We start from the raw sequence: 22,505 nt of genomic DNA, 5'->3' as shown, positions 1-22,505 counted from the left end.
TTGTGAGCAGGGGCAAATCTAACGTGCGCTGGTATTTTTTACTTTCCTTCTTCTTATGTAATGGTGTTCTTTACAGGCAGCACACTAGTATAAAGGTGTATCAGAGTCTCATTATTATGGGAGCTTTTTAATGCATTTCTAGGTGCACAGTGTGTCAGATCATCATAAATGTCAAAGTACACAGTCTATAAAAGCATATATACACATTTATACATATATATGCAACCCACACATATATTAAGATCAGGAAAGAGGTATAGTAAGTGCTTCTAAGCTTCCAGGCTGCAGTATAAGAAACAGGTTGCCATATCAGTAACTTTTGTAATGTCTGTCAGTGAAGTAACGACTCAGAAGGACTGTTACAGTTTTTCATTAAGTATAGCCATCCTCTCATGTGGGTCATAATTGTGTAAAACTTTCCCTTTTTTCATCAAGACTTACTGCATATCCAGAGTTTTCTTTTCAATTCAAGAATCAAGCTTTTTCATCTTTACATTAATTTTTTAATGGCAAGTGACTCAAGAGGAATTTGCTAAACTGAAAATTAAGCATATCGAATTTTTCCTCTGCATAATAATTACCCAGGCAGTTGTGACTGAGCCAAGTACAGAGTATAAATGTCAGAATAAATGGCCATATTCCAATAAGGGCTGACCAACACCTAATTGTGTCCTCACTTGGGAAAAATGTCTCTCTGGATCTAAACCCTTTGGCTCCAGTCCATTTCTATATTCTACACTGCACTTATTCAGAAAAGCCATTGATGCCTATGGAAGTTCTATCTAAAGATGTAGGGAAGAATCTCAATACATATTTGTGACCTTACAAAGATGAATTTATTGTTTGATTTGTGCTGGTAGCCCCAGCCTTCAAAGCTGCTTCTTATTATGAAGCAAAACCACTTTGATCCACAATCATATGTTTTCTTATATAATCTGGAAAATGTATGCATTATTGACAAAGCTAGAAGGAACTGAATACTGAAAGCATAGCAGGAAAACAACGCTTCATTGTTTTTATTTTTAAATGTATTCAATACGGTTCAGAAACAAGTATAATGGAACTCTTTACTCTTTTTACAAAGTTGACCATTAAAATATTTAAAAAGGACGTACTGGCCTTTGATAAATAGTTTAATATGGGACATGCATGCTATTAGGAAAGTCAGTTTTGGATGACAGTCATTTAACAGTGGAAAAGTGAGTTAACAAGAATCTTTGTAGAAATGCCTGCAAAGATGGCATATCCTTTCACATCCTTTTATTCAAATACAACTTCTTAATTCTTCTGCAACTTCCCCTCACATATCCACTTTTTAAACTTTAAACCAATTTTACACATTAAAATATTTAGAAATACAAATAATATACCCAATAAAATACATTAATTATGATGAATGATAACGGGAAAGAAAATCTGGCATAATTGTCTATGTGGTAAGGATTTTTAACATGGAAGCAATCAAAGATACAGCAAAGTCTTTTCATTACTGACAATGGTGAACCACACCCACTGTGTTTACTTCTCTCCCTTTTTCTGTCAATGCTGGTTTTGCAGCTCTTGTTTGAATTAATCTTGTTCATATTGTCAGGGGCACTGCAACTGTTAGCAACTGCTGCCAGGATTCCATTCCTCTCTTCTTCAGCCTCTTCATCCTCATCCTGATAGGAAACAAAACAGCGGGTACTTAAGTGCATGTTTCATTGCCTATTTACTTTAGAGCTGCAGCAAATAATAGGATTTTTCTTACAACTCCTCCTGTAGCTCTCTCCTTGATTTCAAGGGCAAGCACCTACATGCACCAGACAGCTCCTTTCAGCTTCCAAATCCTCCATTTACAGGAAAAACACTGACTTAAACAACATCTTACTGCAAAAGCTTTCATAGGTCTGTCAAGCAAAGCTGGATTTGTTCAAATATGACTCACTAAGCTTTACTTAAGACAGCAGCAAATCCATGAAAAGCACAACAATAAGCTGTCTTCTGCTCAGGCTAAATACTGGCAAAGGTTAGTGTCTAGAAAGCGGGTAAAGCAGAGCCCCAGTCTGGAGAGAGAGAAGGTGAGGGAGCTGCCAGACTAAATAGTCAAACTGGTTGCACCCCAAATAAAGCACCTCAGAATACAAGACAGTTTCCCTCTGTGTGGTTGGCTACTCTGTTCCCAGTGCTTTGTGATGAAAATCAAATTACTTAAAAAACCCTACAAAAAGCACACCAAAAAGAGGGATAAGCCCCACAACTAAGTCAGTATTATATATATAGAGCTCATACTACTTTGTTTGAAGTCCTGAAACCCAGGTTGTAAGTTCAAAGTTATGCTAAGGTTAAGCGCTTTTTTATCTGCTTCACTGCATCAAGACAGCTCTTTGGAGAATGTTGTGTAAGCCTTCTGGTGGGTTTTGTTTCTTTGGTTAGAAATGGCTCAGAGCCATGAAGTTCATGTATGAAATCTTCAACCTTTGAAGTTAGTGGGGGGTCAACACAGCTTCAGCTCTAAACACAAACTTTCTTACAAGTTCTGGGGTATTTAGTTTGATTTGGGATATTGCAGAGATACTAGCAAAGTTAAGATGTACAGCCCTATGTGTAGCTACACAAAAGCTCATTTAGAAATATCCCAGCTATTAAAGTCAAATAAAGCCTATTAAGCCACCTGAGTGATCTCCATGCTGGCGAAGAATTGCTCTTCTGCCCAGGGTACTTGTAGATGGCACGGTTCTTGAGCCTTCCTTCATCTAAAATTAGTAATGTCCTTGAAAATTAAAGTGAAGTCTGGACAATGTCCTCAGACTGCTGTGAATCAGTGAAGCAGAACAGATGGAGCTAGAAAAAGGGATTATTACTTCTTTTCATTTTCAATTTGCCAGAAAGGTCCAGTATATTTTATTTGAGAAAGATAAACGTAGCTCAACACAACGTGTCATGCTAAAAATAGACTGGCTACAAAACCTAGCCAGTCTCCACCTAGCCTCCTGCAGCTACGTGAGAATTTTGAAACCAAAGGCCAGGATAAAAATCTGCCTATAACGCATTAAGAGGATCAATCCATAAAATTCCAGTCTGAACCTTAAACAATCCCCGGGGTAGTACTAAAACTCAAACCTGGAGTTTTACTTGGGGCTGAACTCTGTTATAAATATCTAGCTTTTCTGCTTCAAAAAGTTCATGCAGCTGAGGGAAGTGCTGGGAATGGCACAGGAGCCTTTGTCAGCAGCATCTGGCACTTGAAACAAGGCACCAGAGCCACAGCGAAATGAATGCACTCGGCACTTCAAAAGTTAATAAAATAAAGAAACCTGTCAGAAGAGTCCTGACTTTTTTCCACTGCTTTCATTTTTTGGAAAGGAAAAAAGGGCAAAACAACATCTAGACTTCAAAACTCGCAGGATTTGGGGCATTTTTCAGTGTAAGAGGCTATTTGTCTCTCAGGTAGGGCTGGCTAGAAGTTGTACAGAAATAGTTTTACTGCAGAGCATGAAAGGACATTGCGTACGTGTCATTTTTCTTTTCACACAACTGCATGTGAACAATTCGCAGGAGGCTGATGCTTTATTAGGCTGTTCTTAACTCCTTTCTGCTCCCCAAGAGGCAGTTATTACTTAAGCACCGTACATGGTGCATAGGTACTTGATTCTGTTTGCAGCATTACAAGGAAGGGCTCTTGAAGAACAGAGATGAGGTTACAGAAAAAGTGCTGTATTACATTGCTTCAAAAGGAGAAAGCTAATCTAGAGGAGAATCATAACTGCTAGTTTATAAAAAAACCTGGTCTTACAAACTGGGACTATCAAGGGACTTTTCCAGCTTGCTATGGAGAACTGAATGTGATGAAAGATTAAGCTGGTTTACATTATATGAAAAATTTGTTTTGCAAGTGTCCAACTGTGGCTCTAATTTTAAATGTCACACTAAGTTTTCTCTGGATTCCAGATGTTAATGAGAAAATGGCAGCTAGCACTAAGAAGGGTTCCATTTGAAGCAAAACCAGTAGCATCCAGGAAAGGTACTGTACATCACCTGAAAAGCAGTGTATATGGCACGTGCTACTGTGGCTGCTGTTTATGTTAACCAAAATGTTTGCCGACATCAAACAGCAACAGAATTGAGGAAAGTTGTCACCTCCATTCAATAATAAAGACACTCAAGATTAAAAATATTTCAGCCTAGAGTGTTGCACACCCAGAGCTTCTTTGGTGTTCAGAAAGACTGCATGATGCTTCCACAGAAATGCCACATAGGCTGAACACTGCCCTCGTAACCCTATTTTTAGTTTTCAAACTTTTCTCTTTTCTGATCAAAAGGGAGAGGTTTAGGTGAAAGACAGATGAAGGCCAAGGAGGATTTCTCTGTTTTATAGGAGAGCACAATTTACACCTTTGTATAAAAGAGAAGAAACTTGGGATTTTGGAGAGGCAACCTCTCCATTTAGGCAGTCTGTTACGCAGTTCACATGCATGGCGCATTTTGTCTGACCTTCCTTGCAGCAGGTGGTTTTGCCATTTGCTTTCAAGCTGTGTCTGTGGGTCTTGGTTCACATGATGTGAGACACTGCAAGAGTGTGGATATGATGAGCTATTTCACCAGTTTATATTCTAAACTGGAGACCCCAAAGGCTTCAAAGAAATAGTGCCAAACTGCTTTAAAGAGCAAACCAGAAAGCAAACTAGTACAACTAATTCCTACACAAGGCAGAGGGTTAAATTTTCAATGCATCTCCTACATTTATTTACATAATTCTGAGTGCAAATTTTGTATCAGCTCACATATGGGAATAACAAACTGGGAAGTGAGATTTCTAATTAACCTATGTCCACAGGAGAATATGATAATGAGCAGAACACATTTATGGTGACAATACTCACACAGGAACTTGTTAAGTCCCTGCTAGACAGTGACATGAGATTTTAGCTGCTACTTCTGTCCTTGTGATGTTTTCTTTTTTACAGTGAGAAATGAGAAATACAAATCAGGTGTGCTCTCCGTGGCACCCTGCTCAGTGAACAGTGCTTGTCCTTGGCTACAATAGGAAAAGGACAAGACAGGCATTTTCCTTTTTCTACAGAGGCTTGAGTCAATCGAGGACCAACCAACTGCCCCTTCCCTTACACACTTACGTTTGTGTGGACAAGAAGCGAGTTGGACTGGCTTGCTCACTCCTGATGGCACAGCACGAGGCAGGAAATATGCCTAAGGTGACCAACCATTCCCTTCAGTCATTAAGGCTAACACAAAACTGTACATTAAGTCTTTCTTCCTTCCTCATTCTATGGCTGGATCTCCAGTTACTTCCATGCATGTCTTTGAAGTCCACAAGTTCCCACGTCGGCAAGCACTAGTACATGCGCCCCAGGTGAAAGGGGATCTGACACAGGTGGGTGAAGGCAAGGGCAGTCATAAGTGCCCTTCACAGATCCAAAGATGCGTAATCATCCAAGCACTGAAACACTTTACTTTCTTACCTAAAACTCCAATAAGGGTTTGTTTGGGGTTTTTTTTCTGCTCTATGAGCAAAACGACAACCACTTACTTCACAAGATGGATATGCTCAGAAGGAATTGTCACTGACACTACCTTGCCAAGAAAAATTACTTTCAGGCTTTCCATTCAAATCCTCATTTGAAACGAGTGTTTTCCCATTTGCAGACATTCCCCTGTTAGATGTTTTCATTTAAAGCCCACTGGGTGGCTCAGCTTTGTGTCTGTTTTTCAGTGCTTCTCCACACACCTGGATCTAATGGCAGCTTTGAACATATTCCTGTGCATTTACAGAACCTCATCTCTCATCCAAAAAGCCAAAATCTCATATTAATTGTTAAACTATCTAGGCATTAAAAAACACCCACGTCTTGGCTGATCTTCATTGTTTTTAAGCTTCTCCACTTGAACTCAATATCCTGTTTCTTGAGCCTACCGAGGAGCTTTGCTTAGACATTTGTGATGCTCTGTTCTAGTTTGGCTTAAATAGTTAACAATCTTTCTTCTTCTGGCCGTTTAGCCCTACAGCACCCAGCCAAACTTTTTCCTGCTTTTTTTCCTGTTATTCTCACTTTCCATGTTTTATTTTTTTCTATTTATCCAGAAATTTCATAAGCTGCTTAAAATTCTCTTTTCTATCATGCATACTAGATTCAGCTCCATAATTAAAAGCTGCAATACAATCAGCTTCCAACCCCTTGTGATTTCTTTTTCACTGCTTATGAAAGCAGTGATAAACACTGGAGACGGAAGATGTGACAAAACTTCTTCATGAACCTGTCCTGATTATTTCAGCAAGATGACAACCACCAGACTCAAAAATGCCTATGTTGATCTGATCCCTTTTTATTTTAACTATATTTCATAGTATTTCAGAGTTGTGAAAAGTTCATTAGAGCAACAAAAGGCACTGCTATAATAATGATGCAGAACAGAAAGTGAATCCCAGTCTGAGCTTCAGCTGAAGCTGTTGAAAGAGAAGGTGTAAGTGGAAGCCTATAGGAATCTGGTACACCTAATACATGAAGTCTGTCTGCCATTAAACTGAATGGGGTCTGGCTGAGATGGACTTAATTTTCCCCACAGCAGCCCTCAGAGCGCTGTGTTTGTATTAGTGGCTAGAAAGGTGTTGATAACACACCAGTGTTTCCGTTACTGCTGAGCAGTGCTGTCTCTCCAACATTTCCCCCCCAGGAGGCTGGGGGTGGGGAAGGTCTTGGGAGGGGACACAGCCAAGACAGCTGACCCAAACTGACCAAAGGGATATTCCATACCATATGATGTCTGCTCAGAACTAAAAGCAAGGGGAACAGAGGGGGCAGGGAGGACATTCGTTACTTACATTTATCCTCCGGGGTAACCACTAAGCATACTGAAGCCCTGCTTCCCAGGAAGTGGCCAAACATTGCCTGCTGATGGGAAGCAGAGAATAAATATTTTGTTCTTTTGCTTTTGCGCGTGCAGGTTTGCTTTGTTTCTATTAAACTGCCTTTTTTCTCAACTCTTGGGTTTGGCATTTTTGTTCCATCTTATTTTGTTCCATCTTATAGAGCAGCTTGGTGGGCACCTGGCCTTCAAGCAAGGTCAACCCACCACATAAACTGACTCATGTACTCATGCAGAAGGTTTCATAAATGGAATGTGATACAATCCTTTCTTTTTTCTTTTTTGCTGCATTGCAATAAGATCAAGTCACCAAGCTCAAGTCAAATTTTTGAACTGTAAGTGTATGTCATTGCCGGGGAGACAAGAAGTGCATATGATTTTTGTGATACATCTAGCACATTGTTTGATAAATTGCCATAAAGTCCATGCCAACACTGAGAATCATTATGGAAAGGTGTTTCAGTTTGTTTGATCTCTTCCCAAAAGTTCTGAGTATTTTTTTTTTTTTCTCAAGGTTATTCTATTTTCACTGTCCTTATCCTAAAATAGAAAATTCCTTAAATACATTCACTGCTTGCACTAAGTAAGGTAATTCATTCTCTTCAGCAGATGTAATTGAAGTCAATTTTGTAGGACAACAATCAAAGAATTAAAATACCTTTGGAAATTCCTTTGAACTGAGTCGATGCAGAGTACAGAAATGAGCCACAGCATACTCTAACAGTGCTCCAAAGATGAAACTGAAGCAGATACCGAGGTATACATCAATGGCCTTAATAAAGCAATTAGCATTTGGGAGCGAAGTTCTGGCTCCCATCATCAGTGTTGTCATAGTAAGAACTGTGGTAACACCTGTGGAACACAAAAATGTAAGTTCTGATAACATAAGGATAGCAATGAGGCTCTCTACCACAAGGGCCCTGCTACCAGACAGTTTTTCCTGGCTCTGTGAACTCCTAGTATGCCACAGCATTTAATGTGTCATGTTTTGGAAAGAACAGTTTTGCATGAACTTGCAATTCTGAAGTTAAATGCTTAAAAACACTAATGAAAACTGTTTGTAAAGCTGAAAAGATTGGAAATTAAAATGAGAGAGAATGAATATCTATGATTAACTCATTATTATTGCAATACTAAGCAAATGCTCCCTTTAAAACATTCAGATATCATTTTGCTCAGTGTAGTTGCCCACTGGCCTCATTTGATGTGAAATCTTTCTTTCTTCTTTATTCTGTATGAGTGTTTTTCCCACTCCACCTGCAGTCTGATCAGAACTGATTTGCATTCTTTCCCTTTCAGAATCTCCTTTATTTGAAATTAATTATACTTAATCTCTTATAATTCTCTTATTATTCATGTGTTAATTAGTATGTCATTAACCCTCACAAAAGCCTCATAATTCTGTCTGTGCGTGCCACGTGCTTGAATACGTTAAAATTATTTCCAAAATGACTGAATTTTCCTTTGCTTCCAGCAGCCCCTGCTGCCTCCAAGTCTCCTGTAGCTGCCAAGATGTTTTATTAGTTAAAGAATAGCAAGGCTTTAAGGGGAACCTGCATGATGTACTGTAGATAGCAAACCAGAAAAGCAATTTCATAAACTCAGAAGTGTTTGCAACTTTTTGGAAATGGATGCCATGTACGTGCAATAAAGAAAGCATCTTAATGATCCAACTCTTGTTTTGTTTTATCGGCTTCTCACCTATGCAGATTCTGGCTGGAACTGATGACTGGCTTATCCAAAACGATACCCAGGAGAGTACAACCAGCAGGATTGATGGTACATATGTCTCTAGTATGAAATACAAGATATTTCTCTTGAGTTCAAAGTGAAACACTAATTTTGGGTAACGTCCTGTGGAATGAGCAGGGAAAAAAAAATGTGAAGGTGCAATTCTTAAGAAGTTCTTTAAATTATCAATCTGTATTACTTTTGTGCATTAGAATGCAGTAAAAGCTTAACAAACAAGCTTGCAAAAAATTAAACACAGCACTGAAAAATTCTATTATTAATACTTTAAATTTACTCTAAAGGAAAAAATAAAAAATATATAACACCCAGTCACCATATCCAGAGTTTCATTAAAAATGTCTTGAATTGGAAATTCACTGAGGATTAGTGGAGAAAAAAAAATCCATCAATGTGTGGAAAAGATGTTTCATTATATAACACAATGCAAAGAAATTTGAATTTACATATGCTTATAGCTGTGGCTATTCATAAGAATTACCACAATGAACTCCTAATAAATAGCATAATAACAGTTGTAGTTTTATGAAGTTAGCATGGGTCCTTATCTTTAACTATCTCAGATATCTGGTTTATTTTGCTCTTTTCATTTACTATTGCTCAACATAAGATACCTTCTCTGGCACAGATGACCTACCTCTTATATTCCACTTAAAAATAATCAGTGTCTTTGCATCTTCACTATTTTTTCTTTATATTAGCGCGTTACAGTGTTTGTGCTGTTCTGAGCAGCGTCATTGTTGTGGCACAAATGGTTTGCTTCTAAATGAGTGATTTCCAGAAGTTGAAAGTTTGGGTCCACAGGCAAAGACAGAATTGGGTTTCATTAGGAACAGCACACTGGTAAGCAGATCCTGAATTTGATACCCAGCTCCCTAACTGAGGAAAATAGCTATATTTGGGCAACAGAAGTGCAAGATCTGAAATTGTTATCAGTCCAGTGGATCCAAGTAAGACAAAAGCTTGCTTTTTACTAACTTAAATGCACAGAACAGACTTTTTATTCTGATATTCAAAGTTCAAAATTAAGTGTTAAAGTATTTATGTTTTTTAAAACAAAATTCTTGAACCAAAATATCAGTGAGAGAGTGATGCTTGAATAAATTGTGGTCAGATAGCTTTGGCTTCATCTATTTTAATCCAACAACCTATGATCCCCAGGACCCCTGTTTGTGTCCAGTGCTGAGTGCTGTGAGTCAGGACAGAATTACAGAACAGTGAATGCACTTTAGCAACAACAAAATGTGCATAGACAGGCTATTTGTGTATCCCTCAGGTGAGACATGGAGTCAAAGAAAAGTACTTTTAAAAGCTTGAAGTGAAAGTAATGGATGCCAAGAAATGCCTTCTTGCTCCTAGGCTAGAAAATGGATAGCTAAATTTCCATTTTTAAAAGTATTGTATAAATTGCATCCAGAGAACATTAAAGTTTCATAGAACTCTTAAAATCAGAAAGAATTGCTAGATTATGTAGTCTGACCCTAATCACAAGTCATTAAATTTCCCCAATTATCCCTTGCTTTGAACTCAATCACTTTGATTGGAATAGAGTTCACCTTTCACACAGATATCTAGACTTAACCTGAGGATATCAAGACATGCAGCAGCCGCCATTTCTCTCAGTAATCTGTTACAATGATTAAAATAATTTTATCTGTTAAAAATGAATGCCTACTTTCCAATTTTAATCTGATTTAAGAAAGGTTAATCAAGCTCTCTGCCACATTGGCTCTGCCTTTTCACTAGTAGACTAAGTAGTCATTTGGTAGTCAGCTCCTTCTTCTCCTGAAGGTACAAATTCACTGTACTTAGGGTTTTTCTTCATAAGTTCAACATACTTAGTTCCTCAAGTTTCTGACTGATAGAAAAAAGGATACAAAGATGGACAGTAGACTTTACATCTCTCCATGGGGCAGGAGATACAAAGATGATTCATATTGTTATCATCATTTTTATGTGAAAAGAGAAACATTACATTAGCATACCTCTAAAAATACTGGGATTTTTACAAATACAGTTGTTTTGGTAAAAGTCATTTTCATAGAATCATAGAATGGTTTGGGTTGGAAGGGACCTTAAAGATCATCCAGTTCCAAGCCCCCTGCCATCAGCAGGGACACCTTCCACTAGACCAAGGTTGCTCCAAGCCTCATCCAACCTGGCCTTAAACACTTCCAGGGAGGGGGCATCCACAGCTTCTCTGGGCAACCTGTTCCAGTGTCTGACCACCCTCACAGTGAAGAACTTCTTCCTAATATCTAATCTAAACCTACCCTCTTCCAGTTTAAAGCCATTTCCTCTTGTTCTGTCATTAACTGCCCTTATGAAAAGTCCCTCCCCAGCTTTCTTGTAGGCCCCCTTCAGGTACTGGAAGGCCGCTATAAGATCTCCCCGGAGCCTTCTTTTCTCCAGGCTGAACAGCCCCAATTTTGCTCACCAAAATTGATTTTACGTGTAAGCAGACCAAAGTAAAGCATTCAAAAGTTAGGAAGTGCAAAACTTACAGTTGACTGTGCAACATTGCTTCTGTCTGCACTCATCCTTGCACTAAATCAAGCACTACTGCTATGGAGAAACAATGAGTCTGTGGAATAAAAGACTATAGTATAAAGCATATTTAGGGAAAAATAATTAGGGTTGTACAGGCAACTGTAAATCTATGGCTTCCTAGTGTGCAAGAGCAAATATTTAAAACCTTTATAAAAGCTGTTAAGGATTTTATTAATTTTGTTTACAATCTTCTAGGCTGCTATTTAACTATTGCTCAAAACAGATAATTTTATATAGAAAGACAAGATTTTATCTGCAGTGTTTGTACCATAAACTGTCATTATTATGGCATGGTTGCAGCTAGCACACAAGGACGGACAATGGCACAGCCACTGTTAGTGAGGAAAGGGTGTCAACCCAGAGCTCATGTGAGAGTGAAGAGAGTGCAAACCATCAACAGGAAACTGAATCGCCCACAAAAGCAGTTTGTCTCGTGTTTCTGTGCTGACCATAGGGAAGGATGTGGTGCCATGTATATCCAGCAAAGGGGAGTGAAGAGACTGGATTCTGCTTCCTGCAGAGTACCACAGACACTTGGAGGTTCCTGTGGTTCAGCCTTACAGCTTGTCTTTAAGAAGGAAGACTCTGAAATAGCCAATACATAATAGCCATACAGCAATACCGTTGCCTCGTTAGCGCCCTTCAATTGTGTCTCCACCGCATAAAAGTCAAGTGTGTACATGGGAAGTTAGTTCAAAATATCAAACTTGAAAGTCACACTTTGCCACTTTGCTGCAATTTCCAAGTGTAGACAAGCCCTTTGAATGTTCCTGTGTTCTTTTGTGTTATTTTTCCTGATGCCAGAAATTTCTGAAGTAATGTGAACAACAAAGAGAAATAGAGATGTAGCAACTTATAGCTGAGTGGCTTTTTGGGGAACAAAGAAAAAGCATTTCTCTAACCTTAAGTCTTTCTGCTTCCCAGAATCCAAAGACATATCATGGACATGATAATAATAGTGTCAGCATTTCTCTAAAGAGTTCAGAAGAGCTTTTATAATGGAAATTTTGAAGAAACCTATATATAGAATTCATATGAGCTCCTCCTGTAATAAATTGAAGGAAGAAGTACTCAAGAAAAAGTATGCAGTGCATACTTATGCTAAAGAAATGAGCAATGGTACAAAATTAAGATAGAGAAGTATTACAGTCCTTTTTTCACCTACACTCCACATGTACCAAAAGTTATCTTTAAAAAGAAAAAGATTTGCTACTCCTACTACATGAGTTGTATATGAGATAGTAACGCTGTGTCTCATTGCCTTTGACTTGCACATCTGAGGCTATGGTGCCATCAGTCAGATCAAAACTGAAACAGGTTCATGTAATCCTAGTCCTGGTTTTACTAGAGATAACTCAAGTACAGCTCAAATTAAGTCCTCAAAACTGTCAAGTTTGCCCCTTACTTGAATGTTATTGACAACAAAATATTTGCATTAAAATAAGAAGATACTTTTTCATTCAAGTGTTTGGCCCATGATTGATGGCACCACAGCGTGTGACTGCTCTGATTTAAATTCGATAATGTGATGAAAATAATCTCTGTGCAGGTCGCTAACTCTGCAGCAAAGGCACAAGTGTTAGCACTTACCAAAGTATCAATTTACTGTATTTAACAGTTTCTCAGATGAATCCAAACCTAAATGACTGTTAGTATACATACTCTAAACCCACCAGATGATGAGGTATTCTACTCAGGCCACCCCACAGCAAAAGAAGATTAAGGCTGTTACTTGAGCATTATAGAATTTACTAGGGGGCAGAAGTACCAAACTAGACAGTAGCTCTTGCTTGTAGATGAAGAATAAATCCTATAGTCTGTAGTCCCCATACCAACTCTAACTCTCTCTACTGCTTTAAAAATTATTAATTTTTTTTTGAAAAAAGAGTACCCTAGAAAGTAGAAAGAGGGGAAAAAAAGCAAGTTTCAGTTGGTTCCAGCTGACTACTTTTGTTTCAGTATCATAAAAATTATACCAGCATAGGCTCTTTCCCAGTAGCTGAGCGGGTGTTGGTCTAGGCAGATCTTTCTGAAGGCAAGAAAAGCTAGTTTATTCCTCTTTATAACTTGCCTTTGAAGTTTGGCTTTTTGCTTCTAAAAACAATATTCTAATTTAGAGCACTGCTTATCTGACACTCCATATAGATCTTGCCATAACACTGATTATTTTATCAACACTGATTATTGCTGCATTGCCTGAGAAATAGTTACAAACCTAAACAAGCAGGCTTCCTTATCCCCCTAGGTCATCCATTTTTTTATTACCCCATTTTTCTATGGTGTCTGTTCCCAGCTGATGGCAGAACACTGCATCTCTGCTCTTTCCTGCTGCCCTCTTGACCAGCGGATGGTCACAGCAGAGGCACCTGAAGGAGGGACAGATGCTCTACAAACACTGTCAGCAGTTCCTAACTTCCACTATAGTGTGATGGGATGGGAGCATCTTTCCCACAGTTACTTCCTGTGAACTTTTTTATGAACTCTACTGCAGTAAAAGACTGCTCCACGTCACTTTTTATGTAAGAAGCACTTTGGTAGCCTGCATAGGGATGTGCAGTCAGGCACAAAGAGCACATTCTTCTCCATCATGAAATATGTATGCTAATCTCTTGGGTGCCAGCTAAAATGTGTGATGTACATCTCAGACAAGCACATCAGTATAACTTTACCAGTGCATCATTTTCTTCTTTTCTTGCACCTTTTAAGGGCACAGGAAAGCTTTAAATAGATTTTTACTGCCTTAACTATCTGCTGAAAATGTAATTTTCGGTATGCAATTTTTTAATAGCTTGTTTACCATTAACATACGCATTAAAGAATGGGTGGTGTCCCCACTTTACCCAACAAATAAGTTGTGCAACTGAAATGTAATGATCTAGGATGCTAAGGGTGTCAATATACATGGTTAATATGTTATTACAGCTCCTTTGTCCCTCCCTCAGAGAACAAGCATAGTCTTCTGTTCTTCACAGTTGAGATCTTACAAACTACCTCTTTTCCTAATTGTTCTTCAGAGATTAACTAAAGGAAATGAAAGATCAGGACAGGCTTCTCAACATGTGTTTCACCTTCACGAAAATGCTTTACAAAAAATTATTTTGAAATTCTAGTTTCTTAGGAATAAAACAAACCCTTATTGTAGTGTTTGTGTGCAGATATATTTATCCATTTAGCTTACCTGTAAAAAAAACAAAAAAAAAAAAAACAAAAAAAAAAAAACCAAAACTTAAAAAATAATTATACCACAGAAAATTTTCCAAGTGTTTATGTGTATTTCTATCTATATGACAAAGAACTTCCCAGAAGTTAACAAAAAATGCCTCTTATTAATATCCTTGATATTCATTCCATTCATTGTATTTACATGTTTTTATATTACTGTAACTTTTTCAATGTATTTTCCAAAACTGTTCTCTTTCTAAACTGTTCTACATTGAAGAAGTATCACAAAAACAACTCATGATATGATGAGACAAAAACAACTCACTTTTCAACATCAACTCAAGTGGAAAACCTTGCTTACAAAGAGTGATTATATGACCTCAGAGAGGTAACAGATATATATGCATATGTACCTGCTTGAATCTTAGGTGAGGCTGACCAAAGACTCACCAAATAAGATTATACTGAATACAGTTCTGAGATTGTTTGTAAACCCTTTGTATGGCAAAGAAGATGTTCTCATAGGATCATAGAATATTTTTGGTTGGAAAAGACCTTTAAAATCATCGAGTCCAACCATAAACCTAACACTGCCAAGTCCACCTCTAAGCACTACATCTACACGTCTTTTAAATACCTCCAGGGATGGTGACTCCACCACTTCCCTGGGCAGCCTGTTCCAATACTTGACAACCCTTTCAGTGAAAATATTTTCCTAATATCCAATCTAAACCTCCCCTGTCACAACTTGAGGCCCGTTCCTCTTGTCCTATCGCTTGTTACTTGGGAGAAGACACCAAGACCCACCTCACTACAACCTCCTTTCAAGTAGTTATAGAGAATGATAAGGTCTCCCCTCAGCCTCCTTTTCTCCAGACTAAACAACCCCAGTTCCCTCAGTCACTCCTCATAAGATTTCTGTTCTAGACTCTTCACCAGCTTCATTGCCCTTCTCAGAAATAACAATTGAAGAGCAATTATAGAATATAAAATAACTGATAAAGGGAATGAGAGAAGTTACTCAAAAAGAACTGAAAATCCTAGAAAAGTCTGATTGCTAAGAAATCTTCTGAGCCTTGTGAAACTGCAGATGGGCCTGTAGGACAAAGCAAGGTAATGCCTCAATTTCGAGAGAAAGAGACTGTAAGTGATGAACATACACTCGGTGTATGAGTGTGTTATATTTGCACACTCTTATACACCCTTTATAGCTTATATGTAGTTTGTATACTTTTTTTATTTTCACATCACTAATTATAAATGAGTACAACTCATTACTGGCTTAGTTGTGAGCTCCCACCTGAGAAGTCAATAACGTGGAGTGGCCAGCAGAGTTTCAACACTGCGTAGTCAAATGAAGTCTGACAAGGCCTCTAGCCCAGGGAGGCTAAAGCAAGATTTGTGATAGATAGAAAAACACTGGCAGTGACTGCCAACAAGGAACAGCAGCCAGCTCCCTTTATAGTCTTTTTCAAGAGGGCAAATGTCTTGTCTTTGTACATCAAGGAGAGAAGAATGACTTTAAGCTTTTGTCTCATCTTTCCCTCTGTTCTGCCAAAAATAATACCATTTGAATATGCCATTTTGCTGACTTCACAGTTTTCTAAGTGGGGAAGTGCATTGAAAGCCCTGACTGTCTGACATAACACTCCCTGCCTTCTGGGCTCAGGCTGAAGACTCAGTATTAGACCAGATCTGAGCAAGCTTGGCAGGAGGGTTGCAGTAGCGAGAGCAAGACTTGAGGAAAGTCGCTGACCAGCAGAAAAGCTAATAACAGCCAATTAGCCTCAATTATTACATGACACTTCTTTCTCCAATTAAAAATGTTAATTGAGATTAGTTAGCTATCGCTTGCTGTGCAAATAGAAGCATTTTTCAAGTGGGAACACATGGGGTCTGTCACGTGCCCAGTACCGCTCACTAACAAACATGATGATGTACTAAGTGTGTTTTAAGACAGGAGTGTTAGCACGCTGGAGAACAGGATTAAAGTTCAAAAATATCTCAACAGCTATCAGCCTGAGTAAAACAAGATGCAAAACAAGTAAAAAGTCTCACATTCAGATGGGAAATACTAGCTCCCTAAACAGAGCACAGGGAATATGTGGCTACAGAGCAATAAAGGAGGTGAAGTATTAGAAAGAATCGTTAAGCTGAACAAGGTCAAAAATGCACAACAATTTTCTGCAAGAAAAGCAAATATCAACCCTGAATGGATAAAGAAGAACAGAGTTCATTAAATGCATTAAGTAAACCCTTGTCTCTATGAAGAATATCTGATGGGAACAGGGTACCCAGTTTTGGGTGCTGTGCATCAGCAAAGATATGAGAAATTTGGTGGCAGAACAATAGCAAAGACAGAAGATCTAGGAAACTTTATATGAAGTAAAAAGAGGAGAAGCGTTGGTCTGAGAAAAGATATATCTGTCCTGAAATAGTGAAAGGACTGCTGAAAAATAGCAGGAAATTTGTCTTCCATATCCACATAATGGGTTTGAAATGCAACAAGGGAGATCAAGATTAGACATCAGGAAAATATGTGTGTAATAATCACCAGAAAAAAAAAATCATCTAGGGAGGGTGAAGCAGACACATTGGAGGTTTGTCTGACCTACTCCTAGAAACATCTGTCAGGAAGTAGGCTGTAGATATAGATGACCTTGCCTTGCGACATGAGAATAGATGAAATGAATTCTTAAAGTTTATTTCAGCCTTATTTCTATGACTATTTACACAAAAAGCTAGACTGTAACAGTCCTTCATTGGTTTTATGTTTTTCTAATAAGAAGGGCAAGCTTTTTTTATCACTATTTATTACTCTGAGAATGCAGATAGCATTGGCTAGACAGCTAAAATAAAAACCCAGGGGCACTGATGCATATATACTGTTTTGGGGTCCAAGAGTGTATCAGTGTACGCAGAATAAGGACTATAGTTAAAAGACATGTAGAAAGTGGTTCTAGTAATTAATTTACCCATGTCCAAAATGAAATTGGTCTGTACCAAAACAAAATCAACACCAAACCCCAGCAATCTAGCTAACATTATTCAAAGTTACTTGCTATTATGTGATACATGCTGTTCTATAAACAAGATTTATCCACAATGTCCTTTTCTTAAATTTACTGTAGTTACTTATGCAGGAATTTTGCTGACTACATTTTAAATTTGGCTCTGTCAGTGGCTGTACGTGAACTTGGGGGTTGCATTGTTGTACAATATTTCACTTGCACAGCAGCTGCACTGTCTGTTCAAGTTCACAGAGTATCAAATCCTAATTGCTTTTTTTCTGCATTAGGAAATACTACACACAGCGTTTCGTATCTTTAGCTTTAGTCTTACTTATAATATACTCTCAGATATCTATTAATGGTGTTAAGGAAATGCAAAGCATTTTTCATTTTGAAATTGATTACATAGTTCCATAATCTGGTTGCTTTTTTCTTTTAATATGGGCTACCATATGCACTGTTTTCCTAAAAAAAAAAAAAAAAAAAAAAAAAAAAAAAAAAAAAAGAAATGTAGAAAATAGCATGTAATTCATAGCAACTCAATAGAAAATTAAGAGGATTATAAGATTTTATTTTATAAGTACTGCATAGCACTTGATACCGTGGCTTTCTTGAACAGGAGGATTGAAATAAGCAGGTGTGGGAAGTTTTAATCGAATTAAGTTGCATGTGTTAAAATATATAACTAAAGATAAAGTGGGTTTTGACTTTACACATATGTAAAGGGAGGAAGACAGCATCGTTTACTGAAAAGCAGAGCACAGTTCATCTGATCATGCCTCTTGTTATAATTTTACATTGGTTTTATTCTATCTGGTAAAAAATAATAGAACCTTTTTTGGCTTTAGAGTCTGGACTTTATGATAGAAGGTGGTAAGGATTAAACAGGTTTCCTTTTCCTCTTTCCTGTATGTTGAACAGGTCCTGATACTGTTCTGGGCAGATCACCAGTAAAGAATTATTCTCCTTTGATTGAACCTGATGTTGCTTACCCAGAAGCTGTAAAGAGGAGGAAGGCAAGCAGAAGTCACTTATATAAGTAATGTTTTGTGGTCCTGGAGCTTGCTAGTATGTCTTTCACTTCTACTTTTATATCCATTTAGAGAACTTTGACTTTTAACCTGAATTAATATTTGAAATTAGATTGTAAAGTTTCTCTATGTTGAATTATTAAAGTAGAAAATACACAACAATGGAATAGAGAAAGTATATTTCTGTGATTCAGAATTAGTAACATATCCTCTGGTGAAACTACAGCTTTGAAGGATGTGTGGGTCTTCATTTAAAGATCACCCTTTCAGTTGGCGTGTTTATTTGAGCAGAAGAGAAACTGAGTGTGCAGTGAACAACAGCAAAGAAAGACCTAAAAGTAACTCAAAGAGCATAAAGCACGTTTGGCAGGTTTTGAACTCTGCGAAAGCCCTTCCAAAATATCTGGAAAATAGACAGGATTTTGACTTGCCTAACAAAGCCAGACTGGATGTTTCCAGGAAGTCTGGGAACTGTTCCGAGCTGGGCACCCAGGCACCCTGGCCTCTCTCCAATTTAAATGCCCAATTTACAGGCTCCTCTTTCTTTCCAAGAACTCTCCCTGACATTATGTGGAAGAAGTAGTTAATCTCTTGTTTATCATTCTTTAGATAATGCACAGCCTCCAAGAAAATGCTCAAAAACTCTCAACATTTCCATTAGCTGAGTGTCTGCTGGTAACATCTGGAAAAGTACATACGATTTCAAGAATGCAATCTAGCAGAATATGAAAACTGTCATCCTAAGAGAAAGCAATGTGCTCAGTTCCTTAATGCTGCTGTTTCCAGAGCCATATTCCAAACTGTACCTAGAAATTTTTAGAAGGGTGTTTTTACCTGTCTCATATACCGCTTCGGATACAGAGGTAAAGTGGTCTTCTACTGTATACTGTGCCAGTTGAAGTGTGTCCAAACCTCGAACTGAATCATTTCCTCTAGTCCAGTAAAACATAACATCATTGATGTTGTAACCCCCTGTAGCGATACACAAGCCAACAAAAGTGTTTATTTTACCCAATAATTAATTTGTGTCGAGCACACTTATGGTTCAGCTGTTTCTTATTTGTCTGAAAGTACAATTAGATATAAACAATGACTGGTTTTGGCAGAATGTAATGCCTGTTTGCAACAAAACTCCCAATAACATGCACAGTCTTATCATTTAAAAGCTGACTTTTTTGGAGGTGGTCTTTTTTATACCTTTTATTCTAGTATAGATGACTAATAAAAGAGATTAGTACCACATGGTATTCTAAAAGCAAAAACTATAAAGCTGTAAAGAAATATAGTTTTTACAAATTACAGCACGGTCACCATTTGGACCAAACATTAAGCGTGCCCTTCGGTGCATCCCAGGCTGCTGTTTCTCAATGCAATGCATTTGCTCCTCTTTCCATAGCAATGAAGAGGTGAGCAGAGCAGCGGGGCTCTGAGCTGGGCTTGGGTCCTCACTTGGGACCACATTTCGGCTTAGGAGCCGGGATGCTTCCCAAGGACACCAGCTTAGACACTGATGTTTCTGCCAGTTCCACAGCATGGCACGCTCCAGGGGCCCCAGGAGATTTCCTTTTAACCTTCAAACAGTAATTAGGAGCTGAGACAGGACATGAATCATCTATCAGAAAGCAACTGTATTTTGCACACACTTGTCAATATGCAGCACAATCATAGCTAAAATACCTCTGTAGCTTTTTCCCATTATATTAAAAGGCAGGCAATTTTCAGACTAGTGTATATGATTAATTCAAGATTATGTTAATGTAATTTACATGTTAACAGGGAGCATTTGAACATCTCCTTTAGCTTACTTAGATCAATCATTCTTCTATTTGACAGACTTACATTGTGCAAATTAATAGCTAAGCTTAGGGGACAGAAACACGAGTAGATTATTATTTTTAGACTCCAGTCAATTGTAAGTAAATTATAGTGTGAGACAGTATTGCAATACATTGCACAAGGGTATATGCTGCAAAAAGAACAAAGTTCTAGAATCACAGAAGAAGACAAGCATTAAAATAAAAAGAACATTTTAATATTTTTAAGTTAATGGCTTTAGTTCTTGCAATGACAAAAAAGAACTGATTCCCTACAGCCATTTAATGTAGGAAACACAGGAGTTCAGAAGTTTAATTTCAAGGAAAGACTGTGCTGGTTACCAATTAAAAGGACAATTTCACCTGGAAATTATTTCCCTAACCTGTTTCTTTAAACATAAATCTTGTTTTCACTATCACCGGCAGTTTTCTGAAAAGGTATCATGACCAGGAATCTCTGCTCACATTAAAGCAATTAAATAATATGGCTTAAGGATTTTGTCTCTATAAAATTTTAAAACATTTTATAACTAGTTAATTTCTGCTCACAGTATAAGTTAATTATTATTAACTATAAGTTAATTATTATTAATATAAAATATTAATTAGCAATCTCTGCTCATATTTATAGCTATTAAAGCCAAAACACTGCTGTGTCAAGAAACTAAGCTAACAGCATTAACGTCCAAGCTAAGTTCACAATTCCCTAAAACCTTATGCTGGGAAATTTCACAGATTTGGAAGATGAAAAATAAAAGTAATATTTCCTATAAACAAATGATTGCATTATTCTCAGTCAAAACAAAGAAGTTCATAGAAGCAGTTTTTATGCATAACTCCATTGCATGGATTCATTTTACTTTTCTTCAGTACAAATGAACTGCAGATGTATAAATAAAGTCCAAAGAACTACAGAGTATCACAGTAAACTCTTTTTTAATTTTCACAAGATATTGACTCTTACAAGTTGTGTGAGATGGGAAAAATTCTTGATGTCCGGATGGGTGATAACAAGCATATCTCCAAATGGAGGTTGTTCTGCTGTAATAGAACCATTTTTTGTTCCAAAATATTTCCATTAGCTGAACAATTAGTAGGTTTTGGTGATCCTTCCTATGAAAATTATTTGAAACTACTAATTCCTAAACTCTCATTTATGAAGAATTTTCATGAGGAGAGTCTTCCCAATAGTCAGTAAGTCAAATAGCACAGTGCTCCCTCTGTGCAAAGTTATTCTTTATTCAGGGGATTACTATTTTACTAATTATAAAATGTTTTAAAAGTTTATAGAGACAAAATCCTGAAGCCATGTTATTTGGCTTCTACAAGTAACCTCTACTCTCTTCACATGACAGTGAGTTTTCTTATTAACTAATTCCTCAAGCCCAAAATATCTCATTCCTGTACTTTGTTGAGACAGTACCAGCAGCTAATGTCAACAGGGTTAAGTACAGTAAATTTGGGATTAAACATTCATAATGCCTAATACAAATGAGTGTCTTTATATTTCTGTTGCTAACTTTAATTTCCCCTGATTGTCAAGCACAACTTAAGTGCCTTCACATGTCTCTTCACTGAATAAACGCTAAAGGACAAGTTCAAAAAGGAAACAGAATTTCAGAGATGAGCCCAATACATGAATACGTACTTGGACTGGAGACCTGTGTGTGGGGAAAAAAATGAGGAAAAAAGCCCTCAGCACGGTGTGAATGAATGGTGGTGTTCCATACCACGTGGCAGAGCCCATGAACCCCCCAGCAGCACCAGTCAATACAGGAGTCCTCCAAGTCCCCAAATGTCACACATGCCATTTCAACAAAGACTTAGAGTGGCATCTCTCTATCTCCTAACATATGCCTATACTACCTCTAAAGTGTTGCAATAACAGGGGGAAAAAAAATAGACATTTTTGTTGAAATGTATTTTGCTGTGTAGAAAGTATAAATTGATAAACATTATTAAATACTAGTAGCGGAATAGCTTGTTGTAAAGGCCACTAGGGATACTTCATCGTGTAAAGCCATTACTTGATAATATCATGTCATGTTTGTCTTTACATTAGTAATCACTTAATAAAAGGCTTAACACTTTGTTTCACCTCAAATATTTGCTATATAATTTATGTTTTATTTATAAATGTCACTATTTGTGTGGATGTGTATGTATCCTTCCATTCACAATTCCACATGACAGTATTTGCAAGCAGTATTCTGAGATTATGTCATTAGTCGTCTATAAATTGACACAGCTTATCTCATGAGGGGGAAAACACCATTTCAAGCATACCCAAAAGAAAATATTACAGTGCACCAAAGAAAAAGGGCCAC

General features: G+C 37.6%; 1 protein-coding gene across 1 annotated transcript in view; it reads right to left on the bottom strand.

Moving 5' to 3' along the window:
* Positions 1 to 1,349: 1,349 nt before the first annotated feature.
* Positions 1,350 to 22,505, bottom strand: part of LOC104532916 (gamma-aminobutyric acid receptor subunit pi) — a 41,218-nt gene continuing 20,062 nt past the window's right edge. The window contains exons 6-9 of the mRNA XM_010178249.2: positions 19,199 to 19,336; positions 8,563 to 8,715; positions 7,520 to 7,713; positions 1,350 to 1,661 (exon numbers count right to left, since the gene is read on the bottom strand). Of these exons, the coding sequence (XP_010176551.2) occupies positions 1,350 to 1,661; positions 7,520 to 7,713; positions 8,563 to 8,715; positions 19,199 to 19,336 (797 nt within the window). The remainder of the gene's footprint in view (positions 1,662 to 7,519; positions 7,714 to 8,562; positions 8,716 to 19,198; positions 19,337 to 22,505) is intronic.

The sequence above is a fragment of the Antrostomus carolinensis genome, unplaced genomic scaffold, assembly GCF_000700745.2.
Source record: "Antrostomus carolinensis isolate BGI_N321 unplaced genomic scaffold, ASM70074v2 scaffold9331, whole genome shotgun sequence".
NCBI lineage: Eukaryota > Metazoa > Chordata > Aves > Caprimulgiformes > Caprimulgidae > Antrostomus > Antrostomus carolinensis.
The sequence above is the reverse complement of the archived record's forward strand: the minus strand, read 5'-3'. Positions and strand labels throughout refer to the sequence as shown.